General features: G+C 36.7%; 2 protein-coding genes across 3 annotated transcripts; one reads left to right on the forward strand and one right to left on the reverse strand.

Moving 5' to 3' along the window:
• Nucleotides 1–9,633: 9,633 nt before the first annotated feature.
• LOC140876001 (DEAD-box ATP-dependent RNA helicase 58, chloroplastic) lies at nt 9,634–13,936 on the forward strand. Of its 2 annotated transcripts, none has more exons than XM_073279839.1 (10): nt 9,634–9,925; nt 10,055–10,148; nt 11,405–11,518; nt 11,622–11,744; nt 12,086–12,190; nt 12,290–12,448; nt 12,543–12,611; nt 12,785–12,874; nt 13,393–13,533; nt 13,636–13,936. In XM_073279839.1, exons 1-10 carry the CDS (start codon nt 9,666–9,668, stop codon nt 13,897–13,899), a joined length of 1,419 nt encoding a protein of 472 aa, XP_073135940.1. In that variant the 5' UTR covers nt 9,634–9,665; the 3' UTR covers nt 13,900–13,936. The 2 variants fall into 2 exon arrangements, with proteins under 2 accessions (XP_073135940.1, XP_073135941.1); XM_073279840.1 differs by having other exon boundaries at nt 9,883–9,925; nt 11,409–11,518.
• A 429-nt stretch (nt 13,937–14,365) lies between these two features.
• Nucleotides 14,366–18,619, reverse strand: LOC140876000 (glucose-1-phosphate adenylyltransferase large subunit 3, chloroplastic/amyloplastic). Its single transcript, XM_073279838.1, has 15 exons — nt 18,252–18,619; nt 17,871–17,984; nt 17,533–17,700; nt 17,324–17,416; nt 16,988–17,071; nt 16,838–16,893; nt 16,437–16,530; nt 16,242–16,354; nt 15,994–16,066; nt 15,721–15,801; nt 15,543–15,629; nt 15,299–15,403; nt 15,005–15,111; nt 14,854–14,914; nt 14,366–14,698 (listed from the first exon to the last, which is right to left on the reverse strand). The coding sequence occupies exons 1-15, from the start codon at nt 18,477–18,479 to the stop codon at nt 14,597–14,599; spliced, it is 1,566 nt and encodes a 521-aa protein (XP_073135939.1). The 5' UTR covers nt 18,480–18,619; the 3' UTR covers nt 14,366–14,596.
• Nucleotides 18,620–19,187: the final 568 nt, after the last annotated feature.

Here is a 19,187-nt window from a genome sequence, read left to right on the forward strand (position 1 = left end):
CCGAGAATAGTACTAAAAAAGAGATTACGATCAAAGTTTGGATCATTTTGTGGCCAAGTTTGGGAAAAGTATTCACCGGGTCCATTCTTGGGAAGATCAAACTAGGAGGACATATCAGCAGAAGAAAAGATGATATGCCTTCCTTGAACGATCGTGGCAATGGTGATATCACCATGCCCTAATTCGAGTTCAAGGTTTGCATAGAACTCGTGAATCAGTGGAGGAAAGATTCGGTCGGGGACAGATGGCTGAAAAAAAGATTCCCAATGCTGAGCATTGATTAAGTTCAACAGTAGGAGATGAGATTGGGCCAAGTAGGTAGTATCTAAGATACGACCCGGATGAATAGGACGATGCAAATAATCATCAGGAATGGGCCTAAAAACAGCTGGTTGGGTAGGATCACGGATAATAATAGGGCGACTAGAACTCGCTTGATCGCGACGGCGTTTGACAGGCATTTTTATAGGTTGGAATCGGATGAAATAGAGAAAAGAGAAGAAATTTAGGTGCAAGAAATCGGACTGAGCGATCTGATATTTATAGGGGTTGGAACGATCGGAAGCTCCGATCTAGATCGGTCGTTCCGATCGTGCGGTCCACTGAGGTAAGGCCACGTGTTGATCGGAAGCTACGAACAGGCTTCGGACGTTCCGATCCTGAGGCGGTAATTAATGATAAGGCGGTGAAAAATAATTTGAAAAGACGGATCAGATGGGGATCGGACATTACGATCGTGATCGGTGGTTCCGATCCTCATCTTGGAGGGAAAATTTACCGCGCAAGTTGAAAAGTGGCGGGATACAGATCGGAAGTTCCGATCTGGATCGGTGGTTCCGATCTGCCTTAGGAAGAAAACATGATTTCGACTTTTTAAAATTTATTTTATTTAGCATTTAAGCAAATAATTCACATAAAAATGTGAGCTTCTTAATTTTGAATAAATACAATTGATTTGTATTATCCAAAATTAATTTGCTTGAATTTAATATTAAGCTCCCCCTTAATATGAAATTAAATTTATTTTATGCTTACAAGTGATTACAACTCAATCATGCCAAGTTCACCACGCAAACGAATAAAAGTATTTTCATCTAGTGGTTTTGTAAAAATATCGGCAATTTGATTTGACGTGTCAACATATTGAAGTTCAACTTCATTTCGTTCGATGTGGTCACGAATAAAATGATGACGAATGTCAATATGTTTGGTGCGCGAATGTTGAATCGGATTCTTTGTAAGACAAATGGCGCTAGTGTTGTCACAGAAAATAGGGATTTTTAAAAAAGATACGCCATAGTCGAGCAATTGATGCTTCATCCAAAGCAGCCATATATTCGGCTTCGGTCGTTGATAACGCAACACAGTTTTGCTTTTTGGAAAACCAAGAAACTAAACAATTTTCTAAAAAGAAACAAGTTCCACTAGTGCTTTTTCAGTCCACCTTATATCCACCAAAGTCGGCATCGCAATAAGCTTTTAAATCAAAGAAAGAATTTTTCGAATACCACAAGCCGAGATTTGGAGTATTTGAAAGATATTTGAAAATGCGTTTTAAGGCGAACAAATGTGATTCCTTTGGACATGATTGAAATCGTGTACACAAGCAAACACTAAACATAATGTCCGGCCTACTGGCAGTAGCATATAATAAGGAGCCAATCATACTACGAAAGGAAGATTGATCTACAGTTTTACCATTTTCATCCTTGTCGAGTCTGATTGTTGTGCTCATCGGTGTGGATGATGATTTTGTGTTCTCTATCCCAACTTTTTTAGAATCTCCTTAATGTATTTGCTTTGGTTCACAAAGAATCCATCTTTACACTGTTTGATTTGCAATCCGAGGAAATAGTTAAGTTCCCCCATCATGCTCATCTCAAAGTGTTCCTGCATAAGCTTGGAGAAATCTTGACAAAGAGTTTCGTCAGTAGAACCAAAAATTATATCATCAACATAAATTTGCACAATCAAAAGATCATTTTTGACATTCTTGGTAAATAAGGTAATGTCGATCTTTCCTCTTGAAAAACCATTTGAAAGCAAGAAAGTAGACAGTTTATCATACCAAGCTCGAGGAGCTTGTTTCAAACCATACAATGCTTTGTTTAGTCTAAACACATGATCAGGCAAAGAAAGATCAACAAAGCCATCAGGTTGCTCAATATAAACCTCTTCTTTCAATTCACCATTAAGAAAGGCACTTTTGACATCCATTTGAAATAACTTAAAATTTCTAGAGCAAGTAAAAGCAAGTAGCATGCGAATAGATTCTAGTCTAGCAACAGGCGCATAAGTTTCATCATAATCTATGCCTTCTTCTTGACTATATCCTTTAGCAACAAGCCTAGCTTTATTTCTAGTGATAGTGTCATGCTCGTCAAGTTTATTCCTAAACACCCATTTAGTTCCTATGATAGATCTATCGTGCGGCCTAGGAACAAGATACCAAACATCATTGCGTTTAAACTCATTCAACTCATCTTGCATCGCAATTATCCATGCATCATCTAATAAAACATCATCTATGCATTTAGGTTCAACATGCGAAACAAAGGCAAGATGATTACAAATATTATTAAGAGAGGATTGAGTAGTTACTCCCTTCGAAGGACTTCCAATGATAAGATCCATAGGATGATCTTTGTGAAGCGTCCAATCCTTCGGAAGTGATGTTTCCTCAACAGAAACATTTAGATCATTTAGACTTGAGGAGACCAACTCTTCTTCGAGTAATTCTACATCATCAATGTTAGTGCGAACAATAGTAGACATAGATTCATCAAAAATCACATGCATGGATTCTTCAACAAGTAAAGTACGTTTATTAAAAACTCTAAAGGCCTTACTTGAGGTAGAATATCCGAGAAAGATACCTTTGTCGGATTTGGCATCAAATTTGCCAAGGTTGTCCTTACCATTATTGTGTATGTAGCATTTTGATCCGAACGCTCAAAAGTAAGAAATGTTAGGCTTTCTCCCTCTCCATAATTCATATGGAGTTTTCTTGAGAATTGGCCTTATTGATACACGATTAATGATGTAACAAGCAGTGTTCATTGCTTCAGCCCAAAAATATTTTGGTAGAGAATGCTCACATATCATGGTCCTCGCAATCTCCACAAGTGTCCTATTTTTCCTCTCAACGACCCCGTTTTGTTGAGGAGTCCTAGGACAAGAAAAATTATGACCGATGCCTTTCTCTTCACAAAAGTTTGAAAAACTCTCATTTTGAAATTCAGTTCCGTGGTCACTACGGATCTGCTTTATTGAAAGATTTTTCTCATTCTCAACACGTTTCACAAAAGTTTTAAAATAATCAAAGGCATCATTTTTGTGGGCTAAAAACAATGTCCACGTGAATTGTGAGAAATCATCCACAATGACAAATGCATAAAGCTTCCCTCCTAGGCTAGCGTTCCTCGAGGGACCACATAGATCTAGGTGAAGAAGTTCAAGGGGCATAGAAGTTGATATAAAATTTTTGCTTTTAAAAGATTCCCTTGTATGTTTGCCAAGTTGACATGCATCACAAATAGAATCTAATTTTAAATTGAGTTTTGGCATACCAACAACTAAATCAAGTTTAAAAAGTTTTTCTATGATACTAGGACCAACATGACCTAGTCGTCTATGCCAAAGAATGTTGTCATCAACATTCAAAGATACAAGGCTTTTAATATTTGATAAAGATAAATTGTTTAAAGAAACCTTGTAAACATTTTCACTTCTATATCCTTTGAAATTTATGGATTTGTCAGTCGTGAGTGATATAGTGCAGTGTTGGGGAGTGAATTTGACTTCATAACCTCTATTGCATAATTGACTTATGCTTAGTAGATTATGCTTAAGCCCTTTCACTAGGAGTACATCATCAATCAAGCAAGATTCAGATATACCTATTGAGCCGATTCCTTCAATGATTCCTTTGATGTTGTCTCCAAAGGTGACAGTTCCCTTCTTCTTTGGTTTGATTGATTGAAGTAGCTCCTTGTTCCCCGTCATATGTCTAGAACATCCACTGTCTAGATACCATATGCTAGGGAGAACAATTTTCCTATTTCCCTACAAGAAGAGATTTTGGTACCCTTTAGTTCTTTTGGGTCCACAGTATTAGAAAAGAAAAATACAAAACAGATTTCCAAGAGTTCAGTCTCTCATAGCGACATCATCGCCACTTTCCAAGAGTGCTCCCAGTTGTAGGTAGGGCTATGCCTCTTTAAAAACCTATTTCCTTGGACAGAGCAGCGTTCATCAGGAAGACCAGTCGCAAGTCAAGGCAGTTTAAACCGGTATATGATGAACTCCCTTGGATCATGATCTCATAATGTCGACTAATTAGTTGTTAAGTACTCTTAGGCCTCCATTTCATATAGCTATTTTTATCATATTGATATTTTAAAGATCTACACTTATGTCTAGCATGTCCTATTTTACAACAGTAAGAACATGCAGGGGGTGATCTCATTTTTGCTTTAGCAATTAGACTAGTGAAATCTATAGATTTCTTACCATACCCTATTCCACCCTTATCAAAACTACATTTTTGCATGCTTAGTAAATTATTCAAGTTATTACTACTTACATTGAATTTATCAAAAAATTTCTCTAAGTGAGTTATGTCATCCTTTAATCTTAGGTTTTCATGCTCCTTAGTTTCTAATTCATGTTTGAGCTTTCTATTTTCTTTTCTAAGATATTTAGCCATATCAAACATGTTTTTATATGCATGTAGTAGTTCGTCATAGGAAGGTACCTCATCATCGTCGTCGGAGACGATGTCATCACTTTTAGCCATGAGGCAGATGTTGGCTTCCTCCTCGTCTTCGTGGCTATCGCTCCAAGTGGCTAGAAGTGCTTTCTTCTTTCTCTTGTCAACTTTCTTCTTAAGAGGACACTCATTTGCATAGTGGCCTTGTTGTTGACAGTTGTAGCAAGTAACTTCCTTATCCGGCTTCTTTTGGAATTTGTTTCCTCGCATGAATCGTTTGAACTTTCTTGCGAAGAGCGCCATATCATCATCATCATCATCTTCTTTGGATTGGCTAGATAGAGCAATCCCTTTTGCCTTGGTATCTTCTTTCTTTAATTCCTTCCTTGTTGATAATTCCAGCTCATGGGTTTTTAGAGTCCCATGTAGTTGATCAAGATCGTAGGATGCAGTGTCGCCTTTATTTGACTCGATGATGGCCGTCCTCTTGGCATCCCACTCCTTGGGTAAGGCGCGTAGAGCTCTCCTCCACACTTGTTTGGTTGGATATTGTTCCCCGAGTTGGGCTAGCTCATTGATAATTTGAGTAAGCCTTCGGAACATAGTATCTACATCTTCGTTTGATTCCATCTCAAATGTTTCATATTTGAGTTGGAGTAGATCGATCTTCGTCTCTTTGACTTGATTAGTCCCTTCATGGCATATCTCCAACTTGTCCCATATCTCTTTAGCGGATGAGCACATTGAGATCCGGTTGTACTCATTCATATCTAAGGAACAATGAAGAATATTCATGGCTTTAGCATTTTGAGAAATTAATCGCATGTCCTCCTTGGAAAAGTCATCCATTCCCTTGGGAATTTTGACACCCTCAACCTCTTTAGTAGGTATGTAGGGACCTTTCACAGTAACTTTCCAAAGATCATAATCTACGGATTGGATATATAGGGACATTCGGTTTTTCCAATACCCGTAGTTTATGCCATTGAAAAGAGGAGGACGATTTGTTGATTGCCCTTGAGCATAGTCGCTCGCTAGATTTGTCATAGAGCCTTTTTGAAAATATTTTGTAAAAAGGTGGCTCTGATACCACTTGTTAGAACCTAATGGGGGGGGGGGGGGAGGATTTAGGTTCTATTGACAACTTTAGCAATTTAAAGCGATTATGCAAGTACGCAAGCGGAAGACTTAAGCAATCAAATAATAAGTGCGGTAAATAAATGTGTAATGTAAATAAAGCAGTAAAAGGGATAAGAGATGTTTATGGAAGTTCAACGATAAATCGTCTATGTCTCCCCTTCTTGGTTAAGTCAATTAACCAAGGATCCACTAGCACTTCGAACGTCTTGGCCTTGATGGCTCCAAGGATAGCCTTACAACTTGACACGATCACCGCGTCGATACAACTCAACACTCTTGGCCTTAAGGGCTCCAAGGATAGCCTCAACACTCGTAAAATGCACTTGGCTTCACATACAAGTGTTTACAAAACCGAGCAACCAACTCACAAACAAACAACCCTCGATTTTACAACCCCGTATACAACTCGATATGTGAATATATTTTGAACACTCAAAAGGGGCTACAAATTGCTCAACAAATGGCTTGAATAATGCTTGAGAGGATTGAGAGACTTGAAGATGTTGGGATATGTTGAATGGCCTCGGAATGCCTCTTTTTATAGCTGAAAATTCGGCATCGATCGGAACTTCCGATCCCAGCATCGGAGCTTCCGAAATTTGAATTCTGAGACACGCGGGTGTACTGGATCGGAACGTCCGATCCACTTCGGAGCTTCCGATCGGCGCAATAAATGTGTTGTCGAGAAAAAGTCTTCTGGACAAGATTATCAGGCGGCCGTTCAAGATCGGAACGTCCGATCACGTTCGGTGCTTCCGATCTGCTTCACTTTGTTGCCTCCGATCTGCTTCCGAACAATATAATATTCTTAGAAAATGATCGGACCTTCCGATCATAGATCGGACCTTCCGAACTTGTTCTCCGTAGCATCCGTTCTTCATTCCGAACAATATAAAACTCCCTGGAAATAGATCGGAGCTTCCGAACCCTGATCGGAGCTTCCGATCTACCCTTAGCTTCCGAAGATGCTTCTGATCATGATCGGAGGTTCCGAAGTCCAATCAGAGCTTCCGATCCCGTAGCAGTATACTTCTTCGAATTTTGTTTCTGATCTTGAGTATGAATTTAGTCTTAATTCATCTTGAAAATTTTAACTCTGTAATAAGCTCAATGTAAATATTAGTAACATTTTAACCTAGTTTTGTTAATCATCAAAACATAGAGAAATAAGACTTGTTAATGCATTAAAAACATTAATCTCATAATTCAAGATTTATATGCGTTTAAGGCGTAACAATATATATATATATATATATATATATATATATATATATATATCGTATTTTATGTCATGTCCATCTTTCTTGGTTGCAAAAACTTCCCGAATCCCTGGGATGCATTCATGTGCCAATATCTACAATCACAATACACAAATGAAAATATCAATCAATTAACATTATAAATAATTCATATTTTAAAACAATGATATTATTTTCCAGAAGAGGTTGGATTAAACCACTCATATTGAAGGTGGCATTCTTTGCGCATTTTTGCTTTGCTCGAGCCTCGATCAATTGTTGCTCTTTTTGTACTAATTTTTTTTTTTCAAACTACCAATAGCTTCTTTGAAAGCAACTCTACCCCAAGGATATTTATTAAAATCATCTATATTATTAATAAGATAAAATATCTTATCATCTATAGATGGATCACCTTTCTCCTTAATTGGCCATAGATGTCCATCAACAAATAACAAACAAGCTAATCTGATGTTATCCATATTCACTTCAATTAAAGAACCTAACAATCTCTTCTAATTTTGCACGTACATCGCTCAATAAAACTATCATCCCAGGAAAATATGTTGCGAATCCTGTAATCAGACAATATTCATATAATGAAAACCGAATTGGTCTCTTATAAACTACCAACCATAATTCATCCTTGTTTTTTGTGGAACCCATCCTCACCATAAGATACCATAAAATTTGACTTCATGCTTTGTAATCTTTTGAACAAGTGATTAAATTTCCAAATTGTGTGTTGTTTACCATGAATTTCATCTCTTCTGGATTTAGACTATTCATTATTATCTCCGATATTTCTTTGTAATGTGCTTGAACTGTTAGTTTGCACTTGAAAGCCTCTTTTCTGGAAAAAAACAATTACTGCCCCAATCTATTTGTAATCAAAAGATGGTCTCAACACGTTATAAAAATAGTCTTTGTAGACCATCTAATGGCCTCATGAAACCTCTTTTTTCCTCCTCGTTTCAAATAAAAATGAAATGGTCTTCGTAGACCATTTAATGGTTTCCAAAAACCCTTTTTCCTTTTATTTTCATTGTTTTTGCTAAGGAGACCATTGGATGGTGTTCGTAGACCATCTATTGGTTTCCAAAAACCATCCAATGACCTTCTTAGCAAAAAAAAACAACGCAAATAAAAAATGGTCTCCAAGATACCTTTTTTCTTTTTTCGATCTGTTCATTATTACAAATTTCGAAAACAAAAGAGTTCAAAATTTCAAATATAACCGACCTCTCCCCTCCCTTGGAAGCCCTAAATTCACAATGTTCGAACATATTTGCATCTTTGTCAAACTAGTCGTTGCTAATCTAGGGCATATCATAGATGTTTCAAATTGATCTATGAAAAATCACATATATTTTCAAATCATACAAAACATCACAACCTAGAAACTAATACAAAAGAATTTCGCAACTTTTTTGCAAAATAGGTAAACAAACTTACAAGAACTCTTTCATTCGACATTGGAAGTAGCAATGGTCGTGTGATGTTGAAGAAGATGGGCTCTCAAAAAAGATGGTTGTGGGAGGAAGAAGATGGTCACTTGAGTGCGAAATATATTTTTTGGAGAAAGATACAGATGAATGGAGGAAGAAGATGGTCACGAAGATGGTTTTTGGAGACTATCTTGAAGAGGGTTTACGACCGTTTACGAGATGAGTTGTGAGGTAAGGAGTTTACGGATTAATATTTGAGTGAAAATCTGGTTTTAAATTTTAATGGTTGGATTTGTGAATAAAGATGTTTTAATAATTTATTTAAAAAGAATATTTTTGTAAAATAACAAATCAAGGTTATTTTTCAAAAGCCATGTAAGGGAAAGATCATATTTCTAAATCTTCCCACAAAAAACCAAACAAACAAGTTAAAATTTTTAAAACTTATTTAATAATTACATCCAAAAAATATATTTATCCCACAATTTATCTTCACGTTAATAATCTCATCACACTTATCAAGCATAGCCATATAGTAGAGAAGTAGAGATAACTTTGATCTCGCTTATCATTCTGATTTGTTCTAAAATACCTTTTCTTCATAAATACTAGTAATCCACACAAGTGAAAATTGACGTACGTAAATAATTTATATTACATCTAAAAGTAATGAATATATTTTTATATTTTTAAATTAAAAAATAAAATTGAAAGATGATAATTATAAGTAGTAAGATATATTTTTGTCATCCATTAGTTTGACCAAAGTAGTTATTCTAAGAGGTTCATGCATTATTATATTATATTGATAATTTTGTTTTAAATTAAACAAAGCATAATAAAATTAAAACTTTTTAAACATCTACATAAATATAAAAAATATATTTTAGATAAAAAAATTTAATTTAAGTTCACACAATACATACAAATATTTAAGCGTTAATATTATATGAAGTTTTGGAAAAAAATTCTTGAGATGAAATAATTTAAATATATGTAACGGAGACATGATTTTTTAAAATAAAATATGCAGAGAAAATAAATCTAATTATTCTTATTTTTATTTTAAAGAACTTGAGCACGACTGAGCTGCAACTGCAACTGCAACTGGATAATAGCTCACCACCCATGGCGTGCTCCCCTGCGCCGCACCTGCGTCTCGTTTCGTGGACCTCCCCGAAGAAACCGCATAAATCAGTTCTCGCACGGCTCAATTTCACGAATTCATTGTTACCTGAGTGCAAAAGCCGCAATTTTGGCGTGCTTTCTGTATCTGTTTCTCCAAGTTCTACTTGTGTATCAACAAGCGATGATGAAGCCAAGAACAAGACTGCTTATACTCTGCGAGAACTGTGTCAGTCCCACGTGCCCGATCACGTTGTCCGTAGGCATGTTTTTGGAATTCTTGCTTGTTTGATGTTGCTTTATTATTTACTTGTGATGGGGTGGGCGGATTTAGCCTCGAATTTGGAAGGAGAAATTATTCAATGCTAAAATATTGGATAGAATTAGTGCAGGGCCGAGGAGCTTGGTTATGTTGTGCCGACAGAAGCGCAGAGGCAAGCTCTGCCGGTGTTATTTTCCGGTTGTGACTGCGTGCTTCATGCTCAGGTTGGTATGGTTGATTTTTTAGTTTTTTGGTAAAAGATCAAACTTTGATTGGGATTTTTTTGTTTTTGGTTAATAATTGATTTACATGATCGAAGTTGATCTATGCTGTAGTGTTAGTCGAAACATTTTCCCATGAACCAATGCGGGTGTATATTTTTCAAAGTAGTGTTCCTCATTGGCTTTTGGCTTGTAAAAATAAGATGTTGGATCATGTGCTTTATTTTTAAGAACTATTCCTTCTCATGATGAAAGAATCATCTATCGTTTGGTTAAATAGAAGAAGATTGTGATTGATAGTCACAATAAGTGTGGAATTATAAATGTGCGCAACAAATAAATCTAGGAGGGATTAGTTGTCTTCCTATTCTTCGACGCGAGAAACGGGTGGAGAAAATTCCCTTTCTCGTGTCTAAAGAGTAATGATTTTTCATCATTTGGTACGACGACCATAGCAATAAAAAGTGCAAGGCACATAAGCGCTCAGGTGTCTTGGGGCTTAAAGTGCACGCCTCACGGAAATAACATACAATAAATAGAATGTTCTAAAAAGATAAAATAAAATCAATTTATTTCAAAAAAAGTGAAACATGAGATCAAATATTAAAATCATCATCACCTTCATCTTCCAAGTATCAAATATTAAAATGCGGGGACAAAGGCAGAGTCAACGTGATATTAATGTTCCTCTGCTCTATTAGTTGATTACACATTTTTGTTTCATCTAATTTTGGGTTCAAGTTCTATTAAGGGTTAAAACCATAAATCATTATTTTATCTATATATATTGATTTATTACCCTTGTTCTTCATCATCTCATCCCATGAGCCAAATGGTGCCCAAGTGTATTCATGTAAGTACCTGATATGTTTACATTGTTGCTCTATTGGTAAGAGATTGTCCCTTGTGATGATGGATAAGTTTCATGGTTCTGCTTTTTAGCTTATCAATCATGAGATAATTGCATGTTTTGGAAACCGTAACTCCTATCATTTGTTGCATTTTCGAAGTAAATTAGTTTAACCTGTTTAGAGATGCACTGGGAATTTACTGTTCTGCAAGTGGATCTTGACAGCCAGGTTTTGAGTGAAAATTCCGCATTTCTATCTCTAGTTACTTGTGATTTGTTGTCGAGAAGAATGATAATTAAGTTTCCATTGAATAATTTGAGCAATGATTTCATTGTTTCTGCATCCCAAGCCTTAGATGAATGCTGATGATTGATCTTTCCATCTTTTCCTTTCTCCTTGGTTCTCTAGACAGGTTCAGGAAAAACCCTGGCATATTTGCTCTTGATATTTTCTGTTGTCGATGCACAGAGATCGGCTGTTCAGGCACTAATTGTCCTGCCCACCCGGGAGTTGGGTATGCAGGTCGGACACTGTCCTGCTTCTCTAATTGCCATATATTCTTAATAATCATGTTGTAAATTATTTATGCTATACAACATGTATCTCAAGCCTTTTCACTACATAGGTTGCAAAAGTTGCACGCATGTTGGCCGCAAGATCTTCTGAGCCAGAGTCGGAACAAAGTTCATGTACAGTCATGGCTCTTTTGGATGGCGGAACATTGAGAAGACATAAGAGTTGGTTAAAGGTAAGTAAAAGCTTCTTGAAGCAATGGCTCTCTAGGATGTGGTAAGACACATCGAGTAGCATAAAGCTATGATTTTGTTTCCAAGAAATGTTTTCATTTCCTTGAACATAACCACACATTATATTATATTCTGCCACAATACTTATAATATTGAATTTGTAATAACCAGATAATATATAAGACGACTAAATAATCTATATAAACAAATTGAGTTCAAATTTCCACAAAGGCTGTTATTTAGTTCTTAACCGAAGTTAGACCTAAGTAATATAATTTTTGACTTTTTACTCAATGTTTCTTCTGATTATCTAGTCAAACCTTTGAAAACTATGCTTCGACAGGTGGAGCCCCCTGCAATAGTAATTGCAACCTTGGGGAGTCTATGTCAAATGCTTGATAAGCAAATTCTTAAGTTGGATGCCATGCGTGTATTGGTAATTGATGAGGTAATCATTGTGAGTTTGATGCTTGGAGTTCGTGATTAATTATTATTGATGTCCTCTTTTGACACTTGGAGCATATGGAATATTTCCTCGAATGTGTAGGTTGATTTTTTGTTCAACTCTTCTAAAGAAGTGAGTTCTTTACGGAGGCTTTTGACTACCTACTCTTCAATCAATAACCGTCAAACCATATTTGCTAGTGCATCAATTCCCCAGCACAGACGATTTCTCTATGACTGCATACAGCAGAAATGGACTAAGGTTTGAGCATTTATCAAGTCCGTTTTTATCATTTTTAAAATATTTTTTGTTTTCTGCTGATTGTATCATCTTGCTATTTCAATTACTGCAACAGGCAACTGTTTCTCATGTCCATATAAATCCTGTTGAACCTATGCCTTCATGCCTACGTCATAGATTTGTGGTGAGAAGATGCTACTCTCTTGTCCATGTCATTTTTAGCTTTTATTACTGTGCAGCTATTCATTTTCTCAATTATTGACAATCTTTGCCATGTCCAATCCACTCTCGTACCTTTTATGCTTTCTTGTTGCAACCTTACTCGCCTTCACATAGTTCTTTCTCTCTCTGTATCAGATATGTGGTAGAGGGGAGAGGTTTTCAACACTGCTACATTTACTACAGTCAGACGCACCTCGATCTGCCATAGTCTTTGTTGGGGAGCAAGTATGTACCCGTTATAGCCCTCAAAATGCATTTAGGATGTTATACGATTATCTGTATTTATGAATTGCTCTATGAATAGGGTTAGTTTCCTATTATTATTAGTGCATAGTTTTTGAACCATTGAAATACATAAGACTCTGTTGCAATTGCCAAATGTGGATATAGTTTATGATGAAGGGTATTGGTTATGAAAATAAACTGCCTCTACAAACCTGAAATAAGAATTGCACCATCCAAAATCAGTTCTGTAACATTCAGGACTCAAGTATCGTCATTGCGATGAGCTATTAATCCATTATGTTGTCATGAGCTATGATTTGGTATTGGTAAACATCAAGCACTGTCACAAGTGGGTTACTTTGGAAAGATCCATCTAGTTTGAATGAAATTAATCATCTTCTCATTCAAGATACTAGACTTCTAAATTATGAAGACGATTTAGATAATCAAATTCAGAAAATATTTGATGTGTTTGATTTTGAGCTGAAAAATACATTGTCTTGCAATTAACTCTGCAGTCGGAAAAGTCAAAAAAAGCTGGAAATTCTCCTCCCACGACTCTTTTATTTGAATTTCTGAGGACTTCACACAGGGTGTGCCCAGAAATAGTTGTGCTGGAGGAAGAAATGAACTTCAACCAACGAGCAGCATCCATCATTGTTCGTACCTCTAGGCCCTCCGATCAATTTATCAGCTGCTTATAGATATGTTGTGACATGTCGGTGCCAATTTACTTTCTAATAACTCTTACTTTGGTACAGGATGTTAAACAAGCAGGTGGTTATCTTCTTGTTGCCACAGATATAGCTGCTAGAGGGGTTGACCTGCCTGAGACAACCCACATCTACAACTTTAATCTTCCAAAAGATGCTATAAGTTACCTCCATCGAGCTGGAAGAACCGGTAGAAAGCCATTCTCAGATAGTAAATGTTATGTTACCAGTATATTAACATCAGAAGAACGCTTTGTATTGCAGAGATTTGAGAACGAATTATTCTTTCAATGTGAAGAATTATTCATATAGCTACAACTGCGTTCTTTTTTATTGGAAATATATCTAGTTGTTTAGTTTCCTCTGTTTCTAGCTTCGCATATCTGTCCTCTTTATTCTGTGTGGTTATGCATTTACCTCTGTTTGATTACTGAAGCACTAACTCAAAGGACCAAACTGAATGAACTCATGTTTTCTTTTGCTGACTTTGGCTGATGCGTAGAAAAGTTTATCAAGCATCATTTTCTTAGGGTTACCTGATGCTAGATGAACTTTCATCATTGGTTCCCATGGTAGAATGATTTTTTAGTGCGGTTTAGCATCTGACCTATGAGTCCATGACTAGCATGGTAACAATCAAGCACTTTGGCTACCAAGGGTTCGTCATAGACTGTTTTAGCTTCTTCTCAAAATCATATAACTAAGAAGATATGCATGACTTCCATGCCAGTTAACACTTGAGGGGAGAGAGAGAGAGAGAGAGAGAGAGAGAGAGAGATTCAACAAAAACGTCTGGAGAATCCTTGATTCTAGCCAGGACTTTCATTACATATTCTGGAAATAAGAGGTTACATATTGTGAAAATGTTAACTTCATGAAAATGCGTATGAACGTTGGAAAATTATGAGCCATTAATATTATTTTACTTCTGCATACTTTTGCGGTAGCTCACACATCTCAGGATATTGGATATTCACCAAACTCGACATCAGAGAGACCAAATACAATGCTATATCACAGTTCCATCTTTAATTGTTGAATTTTTCATAATTACTGTAACACCTGATCGGATGTGAAATCCTTCTGACGTTCTATCAGCCTCTTGTATACCCTGAAATAACAACATAAATAATTCTATCTCAGATCCTTATCATTTGATGAAAGTTTTGTGGGGAATAAGCACCAGGAATTGAGCACAAGGCTTTAGCTGGGATAAGCTACTTTTTGGTAAATATTTTTCATTATATTTTAGTTGGAGAAACCTACCTCCGAATTTGCAATGATCACATTTTTACCAATTCTGGCATTCTTGTCGATAATGCATTCCCTGCACAGAATGAATAGAGATGTTACTTGTTAGAAAACTTAATGAGAAAGAGATGCATGTGAAAATTTACTCATGGGAAGATTCCTGTACTTGATTTTAGTATTTTCTCCAATTCCGACTGGAACTTTTCCCTTTCCAAGAAGATAGGCAACTTCAGAATCCGTTTCGTAAGAGTCCGCCCCCAGCATCACTGTATCCTGAAATGGTTAAGAAAATATGAGCAATGGACAGAAACCCCTAAACCTAAAACATATGCTGTGTATTTGGCCAACTTCATTCGCATGTATTGCAGGAAAATGGTCCTTGGTCCTTGTTTGATGATCCAAGATAATATAGCACTAAAAATGTTATCGAAATTTCAACTTACTGGTGTCAGAAACAAACCTTTAGGTGAGCATTGGAGTTTATGCGTGATCGTATTCCAATAACACTGTGCTCAACAAAGCAATTAGTCAAGAAACTACCATGTGATATAATTGAATCGACGATCTGCAAAAGAATAAGCTTCATTATGATGTGCATGAAAATTTGAGGCTTCAATTTTGAAGCGGTGAGTTTATAAGTGCTGCAGTGTGGTGAAGAATTTGTGACACCTTAAAGAAACTAGGTTGTGTAGATATTTAATAACCTTGCTGTCATCTATCTTTGATGGTGGTAAGTTTCTTCTAGATGTGTAGATAGGCTTTGTCGCATCATAGAAACTGAATCGTGGTGGCTGAAATGACAAAAGATGAATAATAATTGAAAAAGAACAAGAATCTGATGAACCATATTAGATGGTGAACTTTGCGATCTAGAATGCTTACATGTTCAGTAAGGGCAAGGTTTGCTTCGAAAAAGGACCGAATTGTACCAATGTCTTCCCAGTAATCGTTAAATAGATAGGCCTGCAGAATATATTTTTTTGCCAGAGTTAATTATTTAGAAATCCAACCTGCAGGTCTGCGGATCTAAAGTTATCTGCGTTATTAGATTGGTAAGACGATTTTATTAATTATGCTGCTGCTAGGGACAAAAAAGATTCACGAATAAACGATATATAACTTAATAGAAATGCAATGAAAAAGTTTTTCAGATACCTTAATAACGAACTCTTTAGCTGAGGCCGGGATGATTTCTGACCCAAAGTCGTTAGCGGTCGGAAAACGCCATCTGAATCAACAGGAAACAAACAATACTCAATTGTCTCTCATGTTCCTTGAGCTGTGATTGGGCGGGCACTGGTGTTGCCACAGTGTAACAGAGATCCTAGTTTCACTTGTTCTCTGAAGGGCCCTTAAACTTCATGCTGCATTTTGCTATTATAGGATAGGTTGTACAGAATTACCTTAAAAGATTCAGAAGTATTTCCTTCTTGAAGACATAAACTCCCATTGAAGCAATATAGGGTTTCTTTTTTGCCTCTTCTTGTGAGAGTCCCAAAACGGTAGTGTCTACTGCCTGTAACATATAACAAATTAAATGTGTCCCTTTAAAAGGTGAGGCAACAATAGACCAAATTCGTTGATTTGTTTGCAATTACCATTGCTTTCAACTCATTCCCTTTGGGCTTTTCGCTGAACGAAATGACCCTTCCTTCATTGTCAATCTTCATCAAACCAAAATCTGATGCACGGCTGCCATGGAAATGGATAATCGACTTTCAAATGTTAATTTGTTTGAATGTGAAGGGATCCACGATGTCTGCTGACATGTGTTTGTATATTTGGTTATCACTTTCTGTTTCTATCTTATTTTTCATCATCACAGTTTCCAGAATGTATTCTTGTCTCGGCACAAGATCCAAGAAAGTTTTCATTCGTGCATGTTTGCAATCGTATTCTGCAAATTTTGCCTTCCTTCTTAGTTTTCTTGTTATTTTTCTTACAACTTTGCTGAGATAAGCCTGTAAGTGGAATTAATTGCAATGAAACAAAGGTCTACCTGTCATCTATGGGTAAAGATGAAATTGTAATATCTGCACCACTTTGCCGGTGACTCTGCAGATCGTGGAGTGTTATTTGATGTAATTTCAAGAACCTACACACTTTAACCGTTAATATTTATATATTCTGCATGTAATTTCTAGATTACCTGTACAAAGTCCATGTAGTCCATCCTATACAAGTGATCGCCCGATAAAATAAGAACATCTTCAAGATCCTTACTTCTTGGATCCTATGGTGCATGGAGCAACATCGCCATGTAAATGTCACGCATTCACGAATCTCAAATTATTTATGGTTCTTTAACGTACTAGTTTTAGATCTTTGTCGTAAAAACTTTTAGCAGATCATGTCCTTTTAACATTAGCTGCTCATTTAGCATGACAAACTGAATCCCTGGCTTCGTCTTAGAAGTTTCATATTTTGAGTAGTATTTGTGCATTATAGTTTTCCTAATACTCCTTACAAAAGTGTAGCTTTATACCTCAAAAAGCCAGTGAAATTGCCGCACTGCATCTGCAGTACCCTGAAACCAATTTTTACCAGCCTCGCCTGGAGTTTGCGTTGCAGCTAAAACCTGTGTATAAATACTCAGTTGCATCTCCATCGACAAATTTATGGTTCATTTTCCATCTGGACTACTTTGTTTCTTGTATAACATTAGGTTGAAGAGTTAAAGTTGAAACAGTTTACCTCGACATAGCCATCCCCAAACCCGCTTCCAAAGTTATAAGCTCGTGCAAGATGCCTGTTGAGCGATGCCGAGTTGAACTGAGTGAGAATGTAGACTTTGTTGATGCCACTATTTATGCAGTTACTCATAGGCACATCAATTAGCCTATATGATCCTCCAATGGGAACCTGAAATATAAATAAACAGGATGAATATTTGATGGACTTTGAGTCATCGAGCCTCTAGAGCACAGCTTAAACTGGACTAAGGTGAGATCTTTGGATCAAGATCATCATCATTTTAAGTTGGTTAGAATGGCTGTGAAATGCATTTGCGGTAAGTAAGAATTCCGACTCACAGCAGGCTTGGCACGTCGTTTTGTGAGCGGGAACAGGCGAGTTCCAGCTCCCCCACCGAGTATGATTGCCACGACGGTCCTGGGGTCCCTCTTCTCCATCTCCAGGTCCCTCAACTGCAGACGCAAAATTAATTCAGTAGCACATTCTCTTTTCATTGATTTTAATCCATAGCTATCATTATGTATGTCGTATCTCGCTTGAAAAAGTCTTGATTCTGTTGATCAAAATTTCAAGTTTTGCAAACGCTTGAACCCTGGAATTGAAAGCTAATGTTATTTCCGCCGCAAAACGTAAAAGTTTTCATGTGCAAAGAGCTTAGGAAAGGGTTATATGGTCTCTCAGAATCTCGTTGTATCACTCGAATTTACCAAGAAACTCACCTTGGTCTCACCTGCAACTTCTGCAGTAAGAGACATGTGGACATGACTCCTAACAGCATTGTCATTGTTCCTTTTCTGAGGTGATGTATTAGTAAACTTCAGCTTCGTTCCCATCAACTGTCCATTACAAAACTTAACATGCTTCCCAGTTATGCCGGAAAATCGAGCCGTGCTGCGCTGCACTCCGGCAGCCGATAGGGCGATACGTCCATCTGCAGTGATGGCCATTTGTACGGAAAGATGGAAACTTTTTCAGGTATATAAACTTATGGTTTTCATTTTGGAGGAATGTGTGTGTGAACCAGAGAGTGTGCTTTCATGGAATGCATGGAATTTGAGATTTTAGCCACGTTATCCAAATTTAACTGTGTCCACTAATTTTCTTTTCATTTTCATTTGAAGTTTGGAAGACGAAAATAGCTGCATTATGGCGTTCTGACTAAAATGCCCTTCAAGAAGACATTTTGTTATGGAATATCCTCTGAGTTTCTACCATTGATGGAGATATTTTTTTGTCCATAACAGGACAGTTCCAAGTATCAATTATATTTCTTATTTTTGACGACACACTTTGAATCAATTTGGATTTATTCATATGTTTCTGGGTAAATATCTCATTGTTTTGAACCAAGAAGTAAGAAAATGCTCTCTCACTTGAACTCATGAAACAGACGTGTTCGAGTCCAAATCCGAGCAGAAGAATAAAATAGATACATATGCAAACTCTTGTAATTTTGCTCATAAATATTCAAAAGAGACTAATTTGTGTGATTCAAAATCTTGGAATGTAGGCTACTAAGAGTTTGTTGATATAAAAGAATGGGAAGATGGACCTCTTTTTGTACGTTGCTGCAGGGAATGTTAAACAGGTAGTGATGGTTTTCGAAACAGCACCCAAAACAATGGCAGAAAATGAAGAAGGTGCTTCTGGAGAGG

The sequence above is a fragment of the Henckelia pumila genome, chromosome 1 (genome assembly GCF_033568475.1).
Source record: "Henckelia pumila isolate YLH828 chromosome 1, ASM3356847v2, whole genome shotgun sequence".
In the NCBI taxonomy this organism is placed as follows: domain Eukaryota; kingdom Viridiplantae; phylum Streptophyta; class Magnoliopsida; order Lamiales; family Gesneriaceae; genus Henckelia; species Henckelia pumila.

Excerpts from the sequence above, each read along its gene's own strand:
- LOC140876001 (XM_073279839.1), top strand. The coding sequence starts at position 9,666 with ATGGCGTGCTCCCCTGCGCCGCACCTGCGTCTCGTTTCGTGGACCTCC. Across the intron at positions 11,745-12,085 it reads GACATAAGAGTTGGTTAAAG|GTGGAGCCCCCTGCAATAGT; the intron begins GTAAGTAAAAGC and ends ATGCTTCGACAG. Across the intron at positions 12,191-12,289 it reads GTGTATTGGTAATTGATGAG|GTTGATTTTTTGTTCAACTC; the intron begins GTAATCATTGTG and ends TCGAATGTGTAG.
- LOC140876000 (XM_073279838.1), bottom strand. The coding sequence starts at position 18,479 with ATGGCCATCACTGCAGATGGACGTATCGCCCTATCGGCTGCCGGAGTG. Across the intron at positions 16,355-16,436 it reads GGAATGAGTTGAAAGCAATG|GCAGTAGACACTACCGTTTT; the intron begins GTAATTGCAAAC and ends TATATGTTACAG. Across the intron at positions 15,404-15,542 it reads CAAAGATAGATGACAGCAAG|ATCGTCGATTCAATTATATC; the intron begins GTTATTAAATAT and ends ATTCTTTTGCAG.